This window comes from Somniosus microcephalus, chromosome 4 (assembly GCF_052327205.1).
Source record: "Somniosus microcephalus isolate GS21.2 chromosome 4, FLI_Smic_1.0, whole genome shotgun sequence".
In the NCBI taxonomy this organism is placed as follows: Eukaryota; Metazoa; Chordata; class Chondrichthyes; order Squaliformes; family Somniosidae; genus Somniosus; species Somniosus microcephalus.
This window is the reverse complement of record NC_140990.1, coordinates 182,030,280-182,051,231: the sequence shown is the minus strand read 5'-3', so window position 1 is coordinate 182,051,231 and position 20,952 is coordinate 182,030,280. Positions and strand designations below refer to the sequence as shown.

General features: G+C 43.3%; 1 protein-coding gene across 1 annotated transcript in view; it reads left to right on the top strand.

Moving 5' to 3' along the window:
* agap1 (ArfGAP with GTPase domain, ankyrin repeat and PH domain 1) overlaps positions 1-20,952 on the top strand; it is a 585,448-nt gene that overhangs the window by 312,755 nt on the left and 251,741 nt on the right. The window contains exon 11 of the mRNA XM_085984196.1: positions 1,359-1,520. Coding sequence (XP_085840322.1) covers positions 1,359-1,520 — 162 coding nt within the window. The remainder of the gene's footprint in view (positions 1-1,358; positions 1,521-20,952) is intronic.

The following is a 20,952-nucleotide window of genomic DNA, read 5'->3' as shown; positions in this document are numbered from 1 at the left end:
TGTGTGTAAGATTATATATACTTCCAATTATAGCTAACATTTTCTTTGGCTTCAAACCAGGTTGATATATCAGTACTGAGTCTAGAAATTGATAATTACACAGCATACTGTGTAATGCACAATGATTTGAAAATAATAGGTGATGCCTATTTAAAGGAATGATGGTTTCAACATAACGTTGTCTCAGTGAGGATATGATTTTACAACAAACTTGACACAAACTGTCCTCTTATTCCCTGCCCCCCTGGAAAGATTGAGGCCAACTTTGGTGCCTACACTGTCACCTTGACTAAGACCAGCAGAGACCAGAGACTGAACCTGGGTTCTTCAGTTCCTGCATGGCTTAGTACCAACATGTGTCTTTGTTGTAAGTTATCATGAAGTGTGCTGCATTGATCGTGGCCAGTATGAAAGCCACATATTACAGCAGCCACCAAAAGATTCTTGGTAACTCTCAGCCCCAAGTTTACTGGTTGTAAAAATCCGCATGAAGTTCACACTTTTACACAACATTCTGCGGTAATTAGACCCTGAGGAGTGCTGCTGTTGCTAGCCTGCCAGGCCTATAGCTGTGCATCTGAATGAAGCAACTGCATGTTGTCCCCCACTTGTAGGTCTATCCCCTATTCTTCAGCCAACTTACAATATAAAACAAAGAAGCTATAGGCTTACAGTGGCAACCATGTACTGGAATCTACACGAGGTGGCAGGACCGCTACCCTAACTCCTTTCAAATCTTCCTCGGGTTGCCAGTCCTCCAGGATTGTCCTGAAGTCTCTGGAAATTGAAGATGAATCTCCACGACACTACTACGAGCAACCCAGGAGGAAAACCGTAGGGACATTAAAAATATATATTTTTTCATTTTCTTTGAACATTAATTAGTTATAAAAGTATTGGAGACAGGCTAAAAAGGCTGTTTGACGGACAGCCGAGCATCATCCAACCAGGTAATTAACAGCCTGTTTGCCTTCCAGTTGGCCTGGGAAGGCGATGTGCCGCAAGGACATGGTGGGCGACCAATGACGGGAGCATGGGGGCAGGGCGGTTGGAGGCAGGAGGTCATGTGATGAAACCCCAGGAATACATCCAAGCACAGTTGGCCACTCAAAACCTTCCGCATCTTTATTGACTCCAGGAAGGCTGTGAAAAAAATCATTCATTATTTTCCCATATGCATATAAAATACTTTGGAGGACTGAAGCCATGTGTATAATGCCAGTATTCTATATGTCAAGCCCAGTAGCTGGAGTTAGGATTTGCCTTTAGAGCATGTATTGTTCATGTGTTGGAAGTGTTCAAAAATCATTGCACTGAATCATTTCTCATGATGTTTTTTTGGGGGTTTTCTTTTGAAGATACTGGCCTGGGAGACTCTGTATGTTCAAGCCCCAGTATATCAAGCACCACCAGTCCCAAGCTAGAGCCCCCACCTTCACCCCATGCCAACAGGAAGAAACATCGCAGGAAGAAGAGCACCAGTAATTTCAAAGCAGATGGCATCTCGGGCACGGCAGAAGGTAACCCACTGTGTTTATACTTTATCGTTCTTTAATAGTGTTTACCATTGACTACAGTTAGATTGTTTAGGGGGTCATTGATTCAAGGAAAGGGCACTCAAGCATTCAGATGCCTACTTGTGTGCGTCTGTGCTCCATTTTGAAAGGTTTCCCAAATTTGTTGCATTGCAAGTACGGCCTGTTTGTAAGTTTGATTGTGTGGTGGTTACACCAGGATTGATTCAGTTTGGTTATTGGCATTGGCAATGTTGCTTGCACAGGAAGGCTGGACATAGGTTTGTGCTTCAAATATTCATCCAGTGGTAGGTTTCTGAAAACAGCTGTGCTGAGAGTGCAGGTACCCGTGTTTTTCTTGAGAAAGCAAATGGTGAATCACTCTGCATTACTCTTGCACACTTCCACTTGGCAGAGGCTGGGAAGTAGGTCAACTTTCCTTCATCTTGATTGGATACTGTTTAGTGCAGGGAAACTATGCTTTTCTCCATTACTCTTGTCAGTGCTGACTCTCAAGAGACAACATTGCCCAAGTGGTCGTTCTTCTTGTGGGACAGCAAGAGTCAGCAGACCATTTGGAGGTAGAAGGCATCTCGTGATCCTATCCTTGCCCTACTCCACACTCAAGAAATCCCAGTGGAGGGCACTAGGGAATGATCAAGTACTAGATTCCCAGTTGTTTTCTTTCTCTCTCAATAACCGTGCTCATATTCTGGCCAGTTGTAGGACCTCCATTGCTGCTTCACCTGAAATCACAAACTCAGCACAATCAGCAACAACCACTTCCATTTATTTAGTGCCTTTAATGTAGACAGAAACGTCTCAAGTTGCTTTAAAGCTAGGTCTTCCTAGTCTACACAGCACCATGCTAGGTGGTGCATTTACTCCCTGGGTGAATCCCCACACCCCAAGTTATAACAACAGATCCAGAGACACCAGCAAAGGATGTTTCCCCACAAGCCTTGTTAGTATTTTACTTTTGCAGTGTCCCTTCGAGCAAGTTTTGCCTGCCTTAAGAAGATTAGAACTCACCAGGATCTGATGCTTCTTTGCCACTTCCCTCAAACTGTGCCCTGAGTTTCCAGCTACAGAGCAAGTGGATTTGAGATGCAGTTCTGAACAGCAAACATCCTTTGCAACAATACAGTTTGTCTATAAACTGGCTCTTTAATTGCTAGCATTGCGTTGACAGGAGATGATTGCTGAGGCCACATATGAACCATTTCAAAATGGTCCCAGATGATCATCAAGCCTATCTCCCAATGCTGGGTCCTTGACACTGGCGTGAACTTGAATGGAAGTTGGGTTTGGCCATTGGTCTGGTACATTCCTAAAATAATTTCCTGATGCTTTGACATGTGAGTGATGTGCTTATATGCTGTTTAATTGTATATATATGAGGAGATGGTCCTGTGATATGTGTCATGGTGGTGCTGACTGGGTAACTGAAAAGTTCAGGTGTTTATCAAAATATCATATTGGTACCTATAAATGTGGTCGAATTTCAACTGCAAGAAACAGTTGATTTTAATCAATTGAGGAAAATCAGTGAAAGTTGCTGTATGATGTCAGTGTGATGGAGCAAAATTATTTTTCTTTCATAGAAACATAGAAGATAGGAGCAGGAGTAGGCCATTCGGCCCCTCGAGCCTGCTCCGCCATTCAATGCGATCATGGCTGATCATCCAATTTCAGTACCCGGTCCCTGCTTTCTCCCCATACCCCTTGATCCCTTTAACCTTAAGAAATATATCCAACTCCTTCTTGAATATATTTAATGAATTGGCCTCTACTGCCTTCTGTGGTAGAGAATTCCACTCTCTGGGTGAAGAAATTCCTCCTCATTTCTGTCCTAAATGGCCTACCCCTTATCCTTAGACTGTGACCCCTGGTTCTGGACTCCCCGACCATCGGGAACATCCTTCCTGCATCTAGTCTGTCTAGTCCTGTCAGAATTTTATCAGTTTCAATAAGATCCCCTCTCATTCTTCTAAACTCCAGCGAGTACAAGCCCAATTGTCCCAATCTCTCCTCATATGTCATTCCTGCCATCCCTGGTATCAGCCTGGTGAATCTTCGTTGAACTCCTTCCATGGTAAGAACGTCCTTCCTCAGATAAGGCGACCAAAACTGCACACAATACTCAAGATGTAGTCTCACCAAGGCCCTGTACAACTGCAGCAAGACATCCTTGTTCCTGTACTCAAACCCTCTCGCTACGAAGGCCAACATGCCATTTGCCTTCTTAACCGTCTGCTACACCTGCATGCTTACCTTCAGCGACTGGTGCACAAGGAGACCCAGGTCTCGTTGCACTCCCCTTTCTCCCAATCTATTGCCATTCAGATAATAATCTGCCTTCCTGTTTTTGCCACCAAAGTGGACAACCTTGCATTTATCCACGTTATATTGCATCTGCCATGCTTTTGCCCAAACACCCAACCTGTCCAAATCATCCTGGAGTTTCTTGGCATCCTCCTCACAGCACACATGCCCACCTAACTTTGTGTCGTCTGCAAACTTGGAGATATTACATCTAGTTCCCTTGTCTAGATCATTAATATATATTGTGAATAGCTGGGGCCCAAGGACCGATCCCTGCGGTACTCCACTAGTCACTGCTTGCCACTCGGAAAAAGACCTGTTTATTCCAACTCTTTGCTTTCTGTCTGCCAACCAGTTCTCTATCCAAGTCAATACCTTGCCCCCAATCCCATGTGCCTTAACTTTACACGCTAATCTCTTATGCGGGACCTTATCAAAAGCCTTCTGAAAGTCCAAATACACCACATCCACTGGTTCTCCCTTCTCTATTTTACCAGTTACATCCTCAAAAAATTCCAGTAGATTAGTCAAGCACAATTTTCCTCATGAGTACTGCATGCACAAAGGGCTAGATCAGCCTTCTCAAGTTCCTATGCAGCTTATGTGTTTGTAGTGTGATACTTCGCAGTCTCATGGCATTTAACTGTCAGCAGCACTCGCCAAAATACCAGTGTTTTAGAAAATGGCAAAGTTGTTGCTTGTGATACCAGATTTACAATGTCTACATTCCACATCCTGTCAACCAGTGTGGGGGGGTGGGGGGGGGGGGGCGACAATCACAGATGTTGTAAATCTTCAAGCTCTCTTTCTTTAAATGCCAGCACTTTGGTCCTTTTACCACTAAAAGGGGTAAACAGTTCCTCCCATCCCATCTTCCCTTTTGGAATCTTGTAGGGTATGATACCACGCCAACAAGACATTTCCTGAATTGGTCGGTGCTGCCTAACTACTTCACACTTGTTCTGTGGAGCAGATCAAATGGATGTGACCTGCAAGTAATCTAACTGTCAGAAGAGTCGCAAATGAAAAAATATTAAGTCTTTTTCTTAACCATAAAAATTGCAATTACTAGTATAGGTGATTAAATCAGCAGGCATAACCCAAAATATTAAATTGATAAGAAATCATGTTTTTTTTGCATTTCCATTTCACACATCACTCAGATCAGCTAATCAATCGTTAACTCGCAAGGCTTTAAAGTTCACTATTGTTTCCAGATATTTGAAACCTCTTTCAGTGGAAAGCTTTCATTGAGCGTAGTACCAAGACTAAGTCATTATTTAAAGTTCTGGATACTGAGCAAAGGTGCCCAAAGTCCTATTCAAGTAATTCCAACAAATGCCGATATGAAACATGTAGTTATTTTAGTTCAGTGCAATGTGATGTGACTGTGGCTCAGTGGTAGCACTGTCGCCTCTGAGTCAGAAGGTTGTGGGTTCAATAGCCCATTTCAGAGACTTGAGCACAAAATCTAGGCTGACACTCCAGTGCAGTACTGGATTTAAAAGATCCCACCACACTATTCGAAGAGGAACAGGGGCATTCTCCCAGTGTCCTGGCCAAAAACACCGATCTCATTGCTGTTTGTGGGACCTTGTGTGCAAATTAGCTACTGCTAACCTACATTACAACAGTGACTACACTTCAGAAATAAATCATTTGCTGTGAAGTGTTTTCGCACATCCTAAGGCTGTGAAAGGCACTACATAAATGCAAGCTCCTAGTCTCTCACCATTAAGAAAATATTGTGCTTTTTCTTTCTCAGTTCCAAAGGGAATGACCTCACACTTCACCACATTGAACTCTATCTGCCATAGTTTTTCCCACTCAATTAGTCTGTCTATGTCCCTTTTGTAACTTCCTTCTCCCATCTACACAATCTACTGTTTTATCATCTGCAACACTGGATATGCAACTCTCTCTTCCTTCACCCAAGTCATTAATATGTAAGGTGAAAGCTGAGGCCCAGTACAGATCCCTGGGGAACACCATTTGTCACATCCCACCAATCAGATAGCGTTCCCTTAATGCCTACTCTCTGTCTCCAAACTCCCAACTAATTACTAACCCGCGTCACTAGGTTACCTCCAATTCCATGCGCTTTAATTTTTGCTAATAATCTCTTGTGTAGAACCTTATCAAATGCCTTCTAGAAGTCCATATAGACAAGATCTGTAGACACTCCCCTATCCACCATGCTAGTGACCTTCTCAAAAAATGTGACTAGATTAGTCAGACGTGATCTATCCTTCACAAATCCATGATGGCATTCTTTGATCAGCTCATTCTTATCCAAGTGCTCAGTCACTCTGCCTCTGATAAGAACATAAGAAATAAGAGCAGGGGTAGGCTATACGGCCCCTCGAGCCTGCTCCGCCATTCAATAAGATCATGGCTGATCATCGACCTCAACTCCACTTTCCCGCCCGATCTCCATATCCCTTGATTCCTCTGGAGTCCAAAAATCTATCTATCTCAGCCTTGAACATACTCAAAGACTCAGCATGCACAGCCTTCTGGGGCAGAGAATTCCAAAGATTCACAACCCTCTGAGTGAAGAAATTCCTCCTCATCTCAGTCTTAAATGGCCGGCCCCTTATCCTGAGACTATGCCCCCTAGTTCCAGACAACCTCTCAGCATCTACCCTGTCAATCCCCTTCAGAATCTTGTATGTTTCAATGAGATCACCTCTCATTCTTCTAAACTCCAGTGAGTATAGGCCCATTCTACACAATCTCTCATCATAGGACAACCCTCTCATCCCAGGAATCAATCTATTGAACCTTTGTTGCACCGCCTCCAAGGCAAGTATATCCTTCCTTAGATAAGGAGACCAAAACTGTGCACAGTACTCCAGGTGTGGTCTCACCAAGGCCCTGTACAATTGTAGCAAGACTTCCTTACTCTTATACTCCAACCCCCTTGCAATAAAGGTCAACATGCCATTTGCCTTCCTTATTGCTTGCTGTACCTGCATGCTAGCTTTCTGTGTTTCTTGCCCAAGGACACCAAAATCTCTCTGAACACCAACATTTGAAAGTTTCTCACCATTTAAAAAATATGCAGTTTTTCTATTCTTCCTACATTTCCCCTACATTATACTCCATCTGCCACTTTATTGCCCACTCACTTAGTCTATCTATATCCCTTTGCAGACTCTTTGGGGTCGATTTTCGTGGAGCCATCAGGCGGGGTTTCAGGCGTGTGTGGGGGGGAAATCCCAATTTCGGGGGTCCCGACACCATCCCGCTCAAAACCCCGCTCCACGCAACTTTCAGAGGCAGCGGGTACCTGCCCCGCACTGGGACCCGCCGACCCCAGGCGGGAAGGGATTAGTGCCAATTAACTGCCTGTTAACAGGTAGTTAGCAGGCAGTTTTTAGCCTAATCACTATTTTGAGGGGTTTCGTGTGGGTTTCCCGACGGCTCCAAACCACGCCAGGTTAGAGCAGGCAGGCCGTCGGGTTGAAGGAGTTGGAGGGGTCGCGATGTCGGCGCTCAGGTGAGTGATGGGTGCATGAGTGCAAAGGTAAGTGTGTTTGGTGTGTCTAAAGTGTAAAGAACTTTTACTTACCTGTACTTACCTTCACAGCCTTTCTTCCTGTAGCCGTCGGGAGTCCATCACTCACCTGGCACTTAAAGCTGAACGGCTGCGATCTGTGAAAAGTGACAGCCTTCAGCTTTGAGTGCCTGTGTGAGTTCTAACCGAGTCTGTGCAGAAGGACTCATGTCAGAACTCAGACTGTCAGTGTTTCACAGCTTGAAACAGCTGTGAAACACTGATATTTCATCTGTCAAAAACTCTTGACAGATGTAATTGCAGTCTGTGATGTCACCTGTTGCTGGGTGTCCCTTGTTTGGCCTGCTGAGCCCGCTGAGCGGGCTCAACAAGGTCAATCAAGGGAAAATCGTGCGGCTTGGCCGGACGTCAATGTAGGCGGGACTAAAACCCGAAAGTTGTAGTCCCGCCTTCTTCCCGACAGCTTCGGGAAAATCGACCCCTTTGTGTTCTCCTCACAGCTTACTGTCCCACCTAGCTTTGTATCATCAGCAAACTTGGATACATTACACTCGGTTCCTTCATCTAGGTCATTAATATAGATTGTAAATAGCTGAGGCCCCAACACTAATCCTTGCGGCATCTCACTAGTTACAGCCTGCCAACCTGAAAAAGATCCGTTTATCCCTACTCTCTGTTCTGTCAGTTAACTAATCCTTTATCCATGCTATATTATCCCCAACCTCATGAGCCCTAATCTTGTGCAATAACCTTTTATGTGGCACTTTATCAAATGCCTTTTGGAAATCCAAATATATTACATCCACTGGTTCCCCTTTATCTACCCTGCTAGTTACATCCTCAAAAAACTCTAATAAATTTGTCAAACACGATTTCCCTTTCATAAAACCATGTTGACTCTGCCTAATCATATTATGATTTTCGAAGTGCCCTGATACCACTTCCTTAACAATGGATTCCAGCATTTTCCCGATGACTGATGTCAGGCTAACTGGCCTGTAGCTCCCTGTTTTTTCTCTCCCTCCTTTCTTGAATAGCGGGGTTACATTTGTGACCTTCCAATCCGCTGGGACCATTCTAGAATCTAGGGAACTTTGGAAGATCAAAACCAATGCATCCACTATCTCTTCAGCCACCTCTTTTAGAACCCTAGGATGTAGGCTGTCAGGTCCAGGGGATTTGTCAGCTTTTAGTCCCATTAGTTTCTCCAGTACTTTTTCTCTACTTATATTAATTACGTTAATTTCCTCACCCTCAGTAGACCCTTGGTTCCCCACCATTTTTTGGTATGCTTTTTGTGTCTTCTACTGCGAAGACAGATACAAAATATGTGTTTAACGTTTCTGCCATTTCCTTATTCCCCATAATAATTTCTCCTGTCTCAGCCTCTAAGGGACCAATGTTTACTTTTGCTACTCTCTTCCTTTTTACATACTTGTAGAAGCTCTTACAATCTGCTTTTATATTTCTTGCTAGTTTTCTCTCATTCTATTTTTTCCCTTTTTATCAATTTTTTGGTCAACCTTTGCTGGTTTCTGAAACTCTCCCAACCCTCAGGCTTACTATTATTCTTTGCAACATTATAAGCTTCTTCTTTCAATCTAATGCTATCCTTAACTCTTTAGTTAGCCATGGTTGGATCACTTTTCCCATGGAGTTTTTGTTTCTCAATGGAATGTATTTTTGTTGAGAATTATGAAATATTTCTTTAAATGCTAGCCACTGCTTATCTACCGCCATACCTTTTAATCTATTTTTCCAATCTACCTTAACCAACTTGCCCCTTATACTGATGTAATGGGCTTTATTTAAGTTTAAGACTCTAGTTTTTAGGCAAGTCACTCTCAAAATTAAGGTGAAATTCTATCATATTATGATCACTCTGCCCCAGAGGATCCTTTACTATGAGATTGCTAATTGTCTCATTACACAATACAAGATCTAAAATAGCCTGTTCCCTGGTTGGTTCCATGACATATTGTTCTTGGAAACTGTCCCGAATGCATTCCATGAACTCGTCCTCCAGACTACCTTTGCCAATTTGATTTGTCCAGTCTATATGAAGATTAAAGTCCTCCAAGATTAGTGCATTACCTTTGTTGCAAGCTCCTACTAGTTCTTGATGAATATTTTATCGAACGGTATAGCTACTGTTTTGGGGCCTATACACTACTGCTACCAGTGTTTTCTGCCCCTTGTTATTCCTTATCTCCACTCATACTGATTCTACTTCTTGATCTTCCGAGCCAAGATCCTTTCTCGCTACTATCCTTGATGATAGATGCTCATAACTTCCCCGTAAATGACGTTAAACTGACATTCTGTTGTCTCCTGATTTTTCCCTCTTTTCCAATAAAAGGCACAATTCCTGAATCTAGAGAACTTTCAAAAATTATGACTAACACATTTGTAATTTCCTTATTTCTTTAATACTCTGGGATGGAAACTATCAGGTCCTGGAGATTTGTCTATCTTAAGTCCCATTATTTTCTCCATTACGTTTTTTTTGCTTGTACTAAGTTCCTTCCTATGGCATTTTTAGGTTCCTTTGTATCACAAATATAAGAACATAAGAAGTAGGAGCAGGAGTAGGCCATATGGCCCCTCGGGCCTGCTCCGCCATTCAATAGGATCATGGCTGATCCGAATCTAGACTCACGTCCACTTCCCTGCCCTCTCCCCGTAGCCCCTAATTCCCTTATCTGCTAGGAAACTGTCTATCTCCATTTTAAATTTATTTAATGTTGCAGCTTCCACAGCTCTCTGGGGTAGCAAATTCCATAGATTTACTACCCTCTGAGTGAAGAAGTTCCTCCTCATCTCAGTTTTGAAAGGGCAGCCCCTTATTCTAAGATTATGCCCCCTAGTTCTAATCTCACCCATCAGTGGAAACATCCTCACCGCATCCACCCGATCAAGCCCCCTCACAATCTTATATGTTTCGATAAGATCGCCTCTCATTCTTCTGAATTCCAATGAGTAGAGGCCCAACCTACTCAACCTTTCCTCATACGTCAACCCCCTCATCTCCGGAATCAACCGAGTGAACCTTCTCTGAACCGCCTCGAGAGCAAGTATATCTTTTCTTAAATATGGAAACCAAAACTGCACGCAGTATTCCAGGTGTGGCCTCACCAATACCCTGTATAACTGCAGCAAGACTTCCCTGTTTTTATACTCCATCCCCCTTGCAATAAAAGCCAAGATTCCATTGGCCTTCCTGATCACCTGCTGCACCTGCATACTAACTTTTTGTGTTTCATGCACCAGGACCCCCAGATCCCTTTGTACTGTAGCACTTTGCAGTTTCTCTCCATTTAGATAATAACTTGCTCTTGGATTTTTTCTGCCAAAGTGCATAACCTCACACTTTCCAATATTATATTCCATCTGCCAAATCTCTGCCCACTCACTTAGCCTGTCTATGTCCTTTTGCAGGTTTTTTATGTCCTCACTCACTGCTTTCCCTCCCATCTTTGTATCGTCAGCAAACTTGGATATGTTGCACTCGGTCCCTTCCTCCAAATCGTTAATATCGATTGTAAAGAGTTGGGGTCCCAGCACTGACCCCTGCGGAACACCACTAGTTACTGATTGCCAGCCCGAGAACGAACCATTTATCCCAACTCTCTGTTTTCTGTTAGATAGCCAATCTTCCACCCATGCCAGTATATTACCCCCAATCCCGTGATTTTTTATCTTGATCAGTAATCTTTTGTGTGGAACCTTGTCAAATGCCTTTTGGAAGTCCAAATACACTACATCCACTGGTTCCCCTTTATCTACCCTGTATGTTACATCCTCAAAGAATTTGAGCAAATTTGTCAAACATGACTTCCCCTTCATAAAACCATGCTGACTCTGTCCGATTAAATTATGTTTATCCAAATGCTCTGTTACTGTTTCCTTAATAATGGACTCCAACATTTTGCCAACCACAGATGTTAGGCTAATTGGTCTATAGTTTCCAGCTTTTTGTCTACTTCCCTTCTTAAATAAGGGTGTTACATTAGCAGTTTTCCAATCTGCCGGGACTTTTCCTGAGTCCAGGGAGTTTTGGAAAATAATCACCAATGCATCCACAATCCCTACCGCCACTTCTCTCAAGACCCTAGGATGTAGGCCATCAAGTCCGGGGGATTTATCCGCCTTAAGTCCCATTATTTTACCGAGTACCATCTCCTTAGTGATTTTAATCGTGTTTAGCTCCTCCCCCCATTGCCCCCTGTTTGTCCAGTGTTGGGATATTTTTAGTGCCCTCTACTGTAAAGACTGATACAAAATATTTGTTCAGCGTCTTTGCCATCTCCATGTTCCCCACCACTAGTTTCCCGGTCCCATCCTCTAAGGGACCAACGATCACTTTAGCCACCCTTTTTCTTTTTATATAGCTGTAGAAACTCTTGCTATCTGTTTTTATATTTTTTGCTAGTTTACTTTCATAATCTATCTTCCCTTTCTTAATTAATCTTTTAGTTATTGTTTGCTGGCTTTTAAATGCTTCCCAATCTTCTATCCTCCCACTAGATTTGGCTACTTTATATGCCCTTGTTTTCAGTCGGATACTATCCTTTATTACTTTACTTAGTCACGGATGGCTGTCTTTTCTTTTACTCCCCTTTTTCCTCAGTGGAATATATTTATCTTGAAAGATGTGAAATATCTCCTTGAATGTAGACCACTGCTCTTGTACCGTCTTACACTTTAATCTGTTTTCCCAGTCCACTTTAGTCAATTCTACTCTCATACCTTCATAGTCTCCTTTATTTAAGCTCAGTACGCTGGTTTGAGATCCAACTCTCTCACCCTCAAACTGACTTTGGAATTCAACCATATTATGGTCACTCATTCCAAGGGGATCCTTTACTAGGACATTTTTTATTAATCCTGTCTCATTACACAGGACCAGATCTAAGATTGCCTGCCCCCTGGTTGGTTCAGTTACATACTGCTCAAGGAACCCGTCCCTAATACACTATGAACTCTTCCTCAAGGCTGCCATGCCCAATTTGATTAGTCCAGTCAATATGAAAGTTAAAATCCCCCATGATTATAGCTGTTCCCTTATTACAAGCCTCAACTATTCCGTAATGGCCACCAGATCATACCCATGTGTAGTTATTTGTACCGTCAACTCGTCTATTTTGTTACGAATGCTGCGTGCATTCAGATAAAGAACTTTCAAATATGTTTTCTGACAATGTATTCCTGCTTTTACCCCTTTTACTACTTTACCTTTATCATTATACATTCTGTCCCTTCCTGACATGCTCTGGTTTTTAATTCCCCCACTGCTACCTTGCTCTATTGCCTTCTCCTCTGTCATTTTTATTTTTCGCTCTCTTAAAACCTCCCCCCCACTAATTAGTTTAAAGCCCTCTCTACAGCCCTAGTTATTCGATTCGCCAGGATTCTGGTCCCAGCACTGGCCAAGTGAAGTCCGTCCCAACGGAACAGCTCTCTCCTGTCCCAGTACTGATGCCAGTGTCCCAAGAAGCAAAACCCATTTCTCCCACACCAGTCTTTGAGCCACGCATTTAACTCTCTAATTTTATTTACCCTAGCCAAATTTGCACGTGGCTCAGGTAGTAATCCAGAGATTATTACCCTTGTGGTTCTGCTTTTTAATTTGGCCCCTAGCTGCTCAAACTCCCTCAGCAGAACCTCTTTCCTTGTCCTATCTATGTCGTTGGTACCAACACAGACCACGACAACTGGGTCCTCCCCCTCCCACTCCAAGTTTCTCCCCAGCCCAGAGGAGATGTCCTTAACCCTGGCACCGGGCAGGCAACACAGCCTTCGGGACTCTCGCTCTCGGCTGCAAAGAACCCTATCTATCCCCCTAACGATACTATCCCCTACCACTACAACATTTCTTTTAACTCCCCCCACTTGAATGACCCCCTGCTCCATGGTGCTGTGGCCAGGTTGCTCATCCTCCCCGCAGTCCCCGTTCCCATCCTCACAGGGAGTAAGAGCCTCAAACCTGTTGGACAAGAGCAAGGGCTGCGGCTCCTCCAACACTACTTCCTGGATCCCCGTACCTGCCTCACTTCTAGTCACACCCTCCTGTCCCTGGCCACGGACTACATCTGAATTAATTACTCTAATTGGCGTGACTACCTCCTGAAACAGAGTCCAGGTAACTCTCCCCCTCCCTGATGTGTCTCAGTGTTTGAAGCTCGGACTCCAGCTCATCAACACGGAGCCGGAATTCCTCGAGCAGCCAGCACTTACTGCAAATGTGATCACCGTGAGCATCAATGGTGTCCACCAGCTCCCACATATTGCAGCAGCAACACATCACCTGCTCTCCCATTCTATGTAATTAATTAAATTTATTAATATTATTTTTAAATACCCTCTGCCCCGATTTTAGATGATGAATATCACACCTTAGAAACTATAAACCACAGAGTTTATGTTTAAAAAGAGAGAAATACTCACCAACCAATCACTTACCTGCTTTCTGGTGACGTCACACTTCGATTATTTTTTACCTCTCTCCTTCCCTTTGAGTTACGAGTTTGGAGATTAGTGAACCTTACCTGGGCTCTGGGGCCTTTTATAGCCCCGCTCTGCCGCTCGAGTTTCCCGCCGACGCTCTGAAGCCTCACCTGGTCTCTGGAGCTTTTTATAGCCCCGCTCTGCCGCTCGAGTTTCCCGCCTTTCATAGAAACAGAGAAGATAGGAGCAGATAGGAGCAGGAGTAGGCCATTCGGCCCCTCAAGCCTGCTCCGCCATTCAATGAGATCATGGCTGATCATCGAAACTCAGTACCCTGTCCCTGCCTTCTCCCCATATCCCTTGATCCCTTTAGCCTTAAGAAATATATCTAACTCCTTCTTGAATATATTTAATGAATTGGCCTCAACTGCCTTCTATGGTAGAGAATTCCACAGGTTCACCACTCTCTGGGTAAAGAAATTCCTCCTCATCTCTGTCCTAAATGGCTTACTCCTTATCTTTAGACTGTGACCCCTGGTTTTGGACTCCCCCGCCATCGGGAACATCCTTCCTGCAATCTAGTCTGTCTAGTCCTGTTAGAATTTTATAAGTTTCAATGAGATCCCCTCTCATTCTTCTAAACTCCAGCAAGTATAAGCCCAGTCGACCCAATCTCTCCTCATACGTCATTCCTGCCATCCCAGGTATCAGTCTGGTGAATCTTCGCTGCACTCCCTCCATGGCAAGAACATCCTTCCTCAGATAAGGTGACCAAAACTGCACACAATACTCAAGGTGTGGTCTCACCAAGGCCCTGTACAACTGCAGCAAGACATCCTTGTTCCTGTACTCGAATCCTCTCGCTACGAAGGCCAACATACTATTTGCCTTCTTAATCGCCCGCTGCACCTGCATGCTTACCTTCAGCGACTGGTGCACAAGGATACCCAGGTCTCGTTGCACTTCCCCTTTTCCCAATCTATTGCCGTTCAGATAATCTGCCTTCCTGTTTTTGCCACCAAAGTAGATAACCTCGCATTTATCCACATTATACTGCATCTGCCATACATCTGCCCAATCACCCAACCTGTCCAAATCATACTGGAGTTTCTCGGCATCCTCCTCACAGCACACACGCCCACCCAGCTTTGTGTCTTCTGCAAACTTAGAGATATTACATCTAGTTCCCTCGTCTAGATCATTAATATATATTGTGAATAGCTGGGGTCCGAGCACCGATCCCTGCGGTACCCCACTAGTCACTGCCTGCCACTTGGAAAAAGACCCGTTTATTCCAACTGTTTGCATTCTGTCTGCCAACCAGTTCTCTATCCAAGTCAATACCTTGCCCCCAATCCCATGTGCCTTAACTTTACACGCTAATCTCTTATGTGGGACCTAATCGAAAGCCTTCTGAAAGTCCAAATACACCACATCCACTGGATCTCCCTTCTCTATTTTACCAGTTACATCCTCAAAAAATTCCAGTAGATTAGTCAAGCACAATTTACCTTTTGTAAATCCATGTTGACTTTGTCCGATCCTGTCACTGTTTTCCAAGTGCTCTGCTATTACATCTTTTATATTGGACTCTAGCATTTTCCCCACTACTGATGTCAGGCTTACCCTTATAATTCCCCATTTTCTCTCTACCACCTTTTTTGCATAGTGGGGTAACATTAGCTACCCTCCAATCTATGGGAACTGTTCCAGAATCTATAGAATTTTGGAAGATGACAAGCAGTGCATCTGCTATTTCTCGGGCCACTTCCTTAAGTACCCTGGGATGTAGATTATCAGGCCCTGGGGATTTATCGGCCTTCAATCCCGTCAATTTCCTTAACACCATTTCCCTACAAATGCTGATTTCATTCAGTTCCCCCCTCTCATTAGACCCTATGTTCCCCGACATCTCTGGGAGCTTATTTGTGTCCTCCTTTGTGAAGACAGAACCAAAGTATGTATTTAATTGGTCAGCCATTTCTCTGTTCCCCATTATAAATTCCCCTGATACTGACTGCAAGGGACCTACGCTTGACTTCACCAATCTTTTTCTCTTCACATATCTATAGAAGCTTTTACAGTCAGTTTTTATGTTCCCTGCTAGCTTACTCTCATACTCTTATTTTCCCCCTCTTAATTAATCCCTTTGTCCTCCTTTGCTGAATCCTACACTGCTCCCAATCCTCAGGTTTGCTGCTTTTTCTTGCCAATTTATATGTCCTCTCCTTGGATCTTATGCTATCCCTAATTTCCCTTGTTAGCCACGGTTGAGTCACCTTTTTTATTTTATTTTTATGCCACTCTGAATGCGGATACAAAGTACTCACTTAACAAGTCCGCCATTTCCTTATTGTCCATTATAGCCTTGCCTGCATCTGTTGTTAATGGGCACACATTCCCCTTTACCACTCTTTCTCTTAATATATTTATAAAAACTTTTGCTGTTAGCCTTGATATTCCTTGCAGGTTTGTTGCCCGTATTCCCTTGTTACAGCTATTACTTTCTTTGTATCCCTTTGTTGCTTTTTATAGCTCTCCCAGTCTGCTGGATTTCCACTTCCCTTTGCATTTGTGTGAGCCTTTTCTTTGAGAAATCTTATTTTGTACTCACTCTGACTCACTAAAATTATCAACAGGAGGAATGAGGTGGCTTGCTCTGCCGTGCCCTCAGAAATTCAAATTCTGACACTGGCGTTGATCATCTGTAGCGCCTCTTAATGCCCGCCTACTATTTTGACCCAACCCATTTGTTTGTAAGTCTGCTGTGCAGCAGTGAAAATTTGAATTGCTTAGTCAGAAGTAGGCCATTAGAAAATAGGTGGATTTTTAAAAATTCTTCAATTGAAAGGATATTCTCCCTGACTCTCCTGAAGGTGCTGATTCATGTTGGGACGTGTTGGTTACCGTTCAATATCTTGTCCAAATGGCCATTCGCCATATGTGAGCCTTGACCATGGGTGTAGGCAGGCTCTTCAACTGTGGCAGGTATCACAGATGAGCCAGGTCCTGTCCACACAAGTCCTTTTCCAAAAGTTGCGATCAAGAAGGAAGCTTTTTAATCCACTTATCAACGCAGAGACAGTGAGGTCACTTGCCACCCTGGCTGAGATTAGGTAAATTGACACAGATCAGGGATCCCGCCAGGACCTCCCAGGTCTGCTTGGCCTAGTACCACACTGAGTCACTGGGGAAGCTGAAGTTGTTGATGTTTAATAAAACTCCTGAATGTCTGTAGTATTGTCTCCACACGTTTTTACTAATAGCAAACATATGCTTATGGGGTTTTCTCCTGATATGAAGAATCCTCACACTGTTCCCCCCCCCTCCCATTTGCAGATTTTGCATCCATTCCCTGTAGGATTTGTGCAGACTTCCATTGCCTTAGGTTATCTCTCCCATGGGATTTCACTGACCTTCTGATTTCTGTTCTTGATTTTAACCCCAGTTTTCAGTGACTAATAAACCATTTTCAGAGACTGTCCAGGACAATGCTGTAGGGTTCATTATAAATTACAGATTAAAACTCCTGGTTAGACATGTAATCTCGATTTGCTGTGCTCAGAGATGAATAGCCACTGATTTATGCAAATGGTTGGTGACAGGATAACTGATTCCCAAGGGCCCATCAGGTGCCTTCCCAAAGCCTTTAGTGACAACCGGTAAACAACTGTATTAAGCTTGGCAGCAAATAATGTTTCAATGACACGCGTGTTAACATTTATCAGTGACGATTTTTGACCAGAGGAATAACTTCCACAATATGAATTGACTGTTTGTTACCTCATTATTTGCCAACTGCGTGAGGTTAAATACACAACTGACTTGCCTCCTTAAGAGCATGCGAGTATACAAATTCAATAAGCTGTCTAGCTGGTATATTTAAAATCCATAAATCACTGAAGGTCAGGAGACTTATTGAACCTTCACTGGTGAGGGAGGAATCATTCTTAGCTCAACACAAACTACAGGAGGACAGGATGAGAGCTTCCTGATAGGATGAGATCCTGTTTACTTGTTTCTTTGGATGATTGCATTCATTGCTTAGTAAGGAAAGTACGCTTTAATAAAAATGTACTTACCTAATTTTTCATTGCAGTGGTTGGTTGTTGCGGAAACCCATTTTGAACAACCTTACATTAAGAAACCATTCATATAAGTTCCAGCCTAATTACAGTCATTCATAACCAGTGCCTAAAGAGTGAGTGTCACAATCGGGACCCCTTTGAGAACAGTGTTCAAAGAATTATCATCGACTTTCACTTCCTTCCCCCAACCCCAACATATAAACGCGCACACAATCTTCCAATTGATTTTATGTTTTGAATAGTTCTGTTTAAACACTCAGTGCTGATGACATCATCAGGTATTGGTGAGGGGAGTAACTGGCTGGGGGATGTATTGAGTTTGACAGTGCAAGAGGGCTAAATTAATGGGCCAGAAATTCGGGTCGGAGGCTTCCCGCGGGTGCAAGCCCCCGACCTGCACTTACCTAGCGCGCCTGCCGTTGTGTTGTGGACCCGCGTGGGATTCCAATCCTGGGCTTCCTCCAGCTGCTGGCATGCAGTGCTTGCGTATCCCAGGGGCGCAGTTAGTTCGAAGCGTCCCCTGGGATCACGTGGGCCATGGAGAGCCAATCGTAGCAGGGAACCTCCATTCATAAATTTGACAGGAAGACCTGTCAAATCTATGAATAGAGATCGGCCCCATAACCTAACTAAAACTTCAAATAATTTTTTTTTTTAATCACAATTTTAAAATAACTATATAAATTACATAAATTAACTATTTTAAACAAAAATTTAAATTTTTGAAAAAATTAATTAAAGTTTTTAACGGGGCTAAAAATATACTTACGTTTCTTTAAAGTATTTTAAAATGATAAACTTGTGGAAAAAATGTTTTAATTTTACTTAATTAACCTCTTACCTTGTTAAAAGCAGGCCTTGCGACTGCTTTTTTTATGTGCAGCTGCTAGGGACTTAACCGCACGGAGAAACCTGTAAAAAAAAAAAAATCGGATGTTCCAGGCGTACGCGCTGCCTCTCTGACGCACGCGTTTGACCTCTGAACTCCTTCCTTCAAGGTAACGGAAGTTCCGGTTTCCAGCGCATGCGCAGTGCATGCACGAAACCGGCACTTTCGTTGGCCCTACGCGTGAGTACACAGCGCGTACTCACCCGTGGGGACCTGAATTTCTGGCCCAATGTGTACAGTTGAAATTACATGAAGTACCTCAAATAATAACTTTGATCATACCAGCTCCCTCACCAAGTTACTCCTCCTAGCCACCTTCCTGCGTTATGGACTGTATCTCTACTGATGTTAATCATGCTCCGTCCCCCTGTCGGATTGGTTATACCTGCCATTAATGACCAAATCTCTACTGCAGCTGATCCAGCTCCCTCAGAATGTCGGGCTTAGTAACTCCTCCTGACCAGCCGCATGTTAATGATCTCAACTGATATAAATCAGCTCCCTCGCACTGGTGGTCTCAGAAATTCCTCCCAGCTAGTTTCTTCAGTAATATCATTGGTTCTCGTTGCAAAACAAAAATATTCAAAAAATTGACAAAAGAAAGAATGTGTAGGATAATGAGAATTCTTCATGATTGTGTTTGTGACTGATTTTTGTTTTTAACAATGCAATTTTTTGCTTACAAATTTTGGGGTATTTTTCCAGTGTAGAACTTCCTGTTACGCATATAAGTTGGATAGATAGTGTTATTACAGGAACCATTCTTACATTAATAAGTAGGAATGACTTGTATTCTTATTACGATCTGCCTTCAGCCAGTCAGCTTGAGATCAATTCAGGTTTGTTGGCAAAGAACGTAAATGTGTAGATTTTATCATGGGTGAAATAACATTACTAGAACTGATGAGAACATCTCTTTTTGTTTTTTGTGCTCATCAAGGTGAGGGCTGTCAGTCCTGGGAATGGATCACTTTTATGTCTTTGGCACTCAATATCATTGTCTAGCTCTCTCAGATCAAGTGCAGCACAGCTGTATGTACAGAAAAGCTTCCTTTACTCTGGTTCAAGAAACCCCTCCTGGGAATTTGTTTCATGTCCAATACCAATCGTCCTTGCAGGTGTCAACCATTACTCAGTTGGTAGCACTCTATCGTCTGAGTCAGAAGGTCGTGGGTTCAAGTCTCGCTCCAGAGATTTGAGCGCAAAATCTAGGCTGACACTCCCAGTGCAGTCCTGAGGGAGTATTGCACTGGCAGAAATGCCGTCTTTAGGATGAGACGTTAAACAAAGGGCCCCGTCTGCCCTCACAGGTGGGTGTAAAAGATCCCATGACACTATTTTGAAGAAGAGCAGGAGTGTTCTGTTTGAGACATCCTGAGGTCATGCAAGGTGCTATACAAATGCAAGTCCTTTTTTTTCTTTTTAGACTCTGAGTGAAATTACCACCTGTTGCCAAATTTTGAGCAGCTCTGGTATGTGACCGTTCACATTTACGCAGAATGCACAGCACAGAAATGGGTCATTTGGCCCAACCGGTCTATGCTGGCAATTGTGCACCACACGAGCCTCCGCCCACCCTACTTCATCTCACTCTATCAACATATCCTTCTATTTCTTTCTCCTCATGTACTTATCTCGCTTCCACTTAAATGCATCTCTGCTGTTTGCCTCAACCACTCCCTGTAGTAGTGAGTTCCATATTCTAACCACTCTCTGGGTAAAGAATTCCTTATTGGATTTATTAGTGGCTAGCTTATATTTATGGCCCCTAGTTTTGCTCTCCCCCAGAAGTGGAAATATCTTCTCTACGTCTATCCTATCAAACCCCTTTGTAATTTTAGAGACCTTTATTAGGTCACCCCTCAGCCTTCTCTTTTCTAGAGAAAAGAGCCCCATTTGATTGAAGATATCCTCACACGATTGTGCCAGCTGCTGCTGCACAATCACTCTCACTTATATCCCCAACCCGAGAGCAAAAGAAGTCAGGGTTTGTGTCTTCATCAAAGGAGTTATTTCCTTCGAGAGTTCAAAATGGCGATAGAACAGCAGTAACAGCATATAGTGTGACAGAAAAGATGGTACTGGATTGATATTTCAATCCATGCTCTCATCTTCCATTCTACCCACCTATACTGCCTGAACAGCACATTTTCTTGTTACTATTGTTGT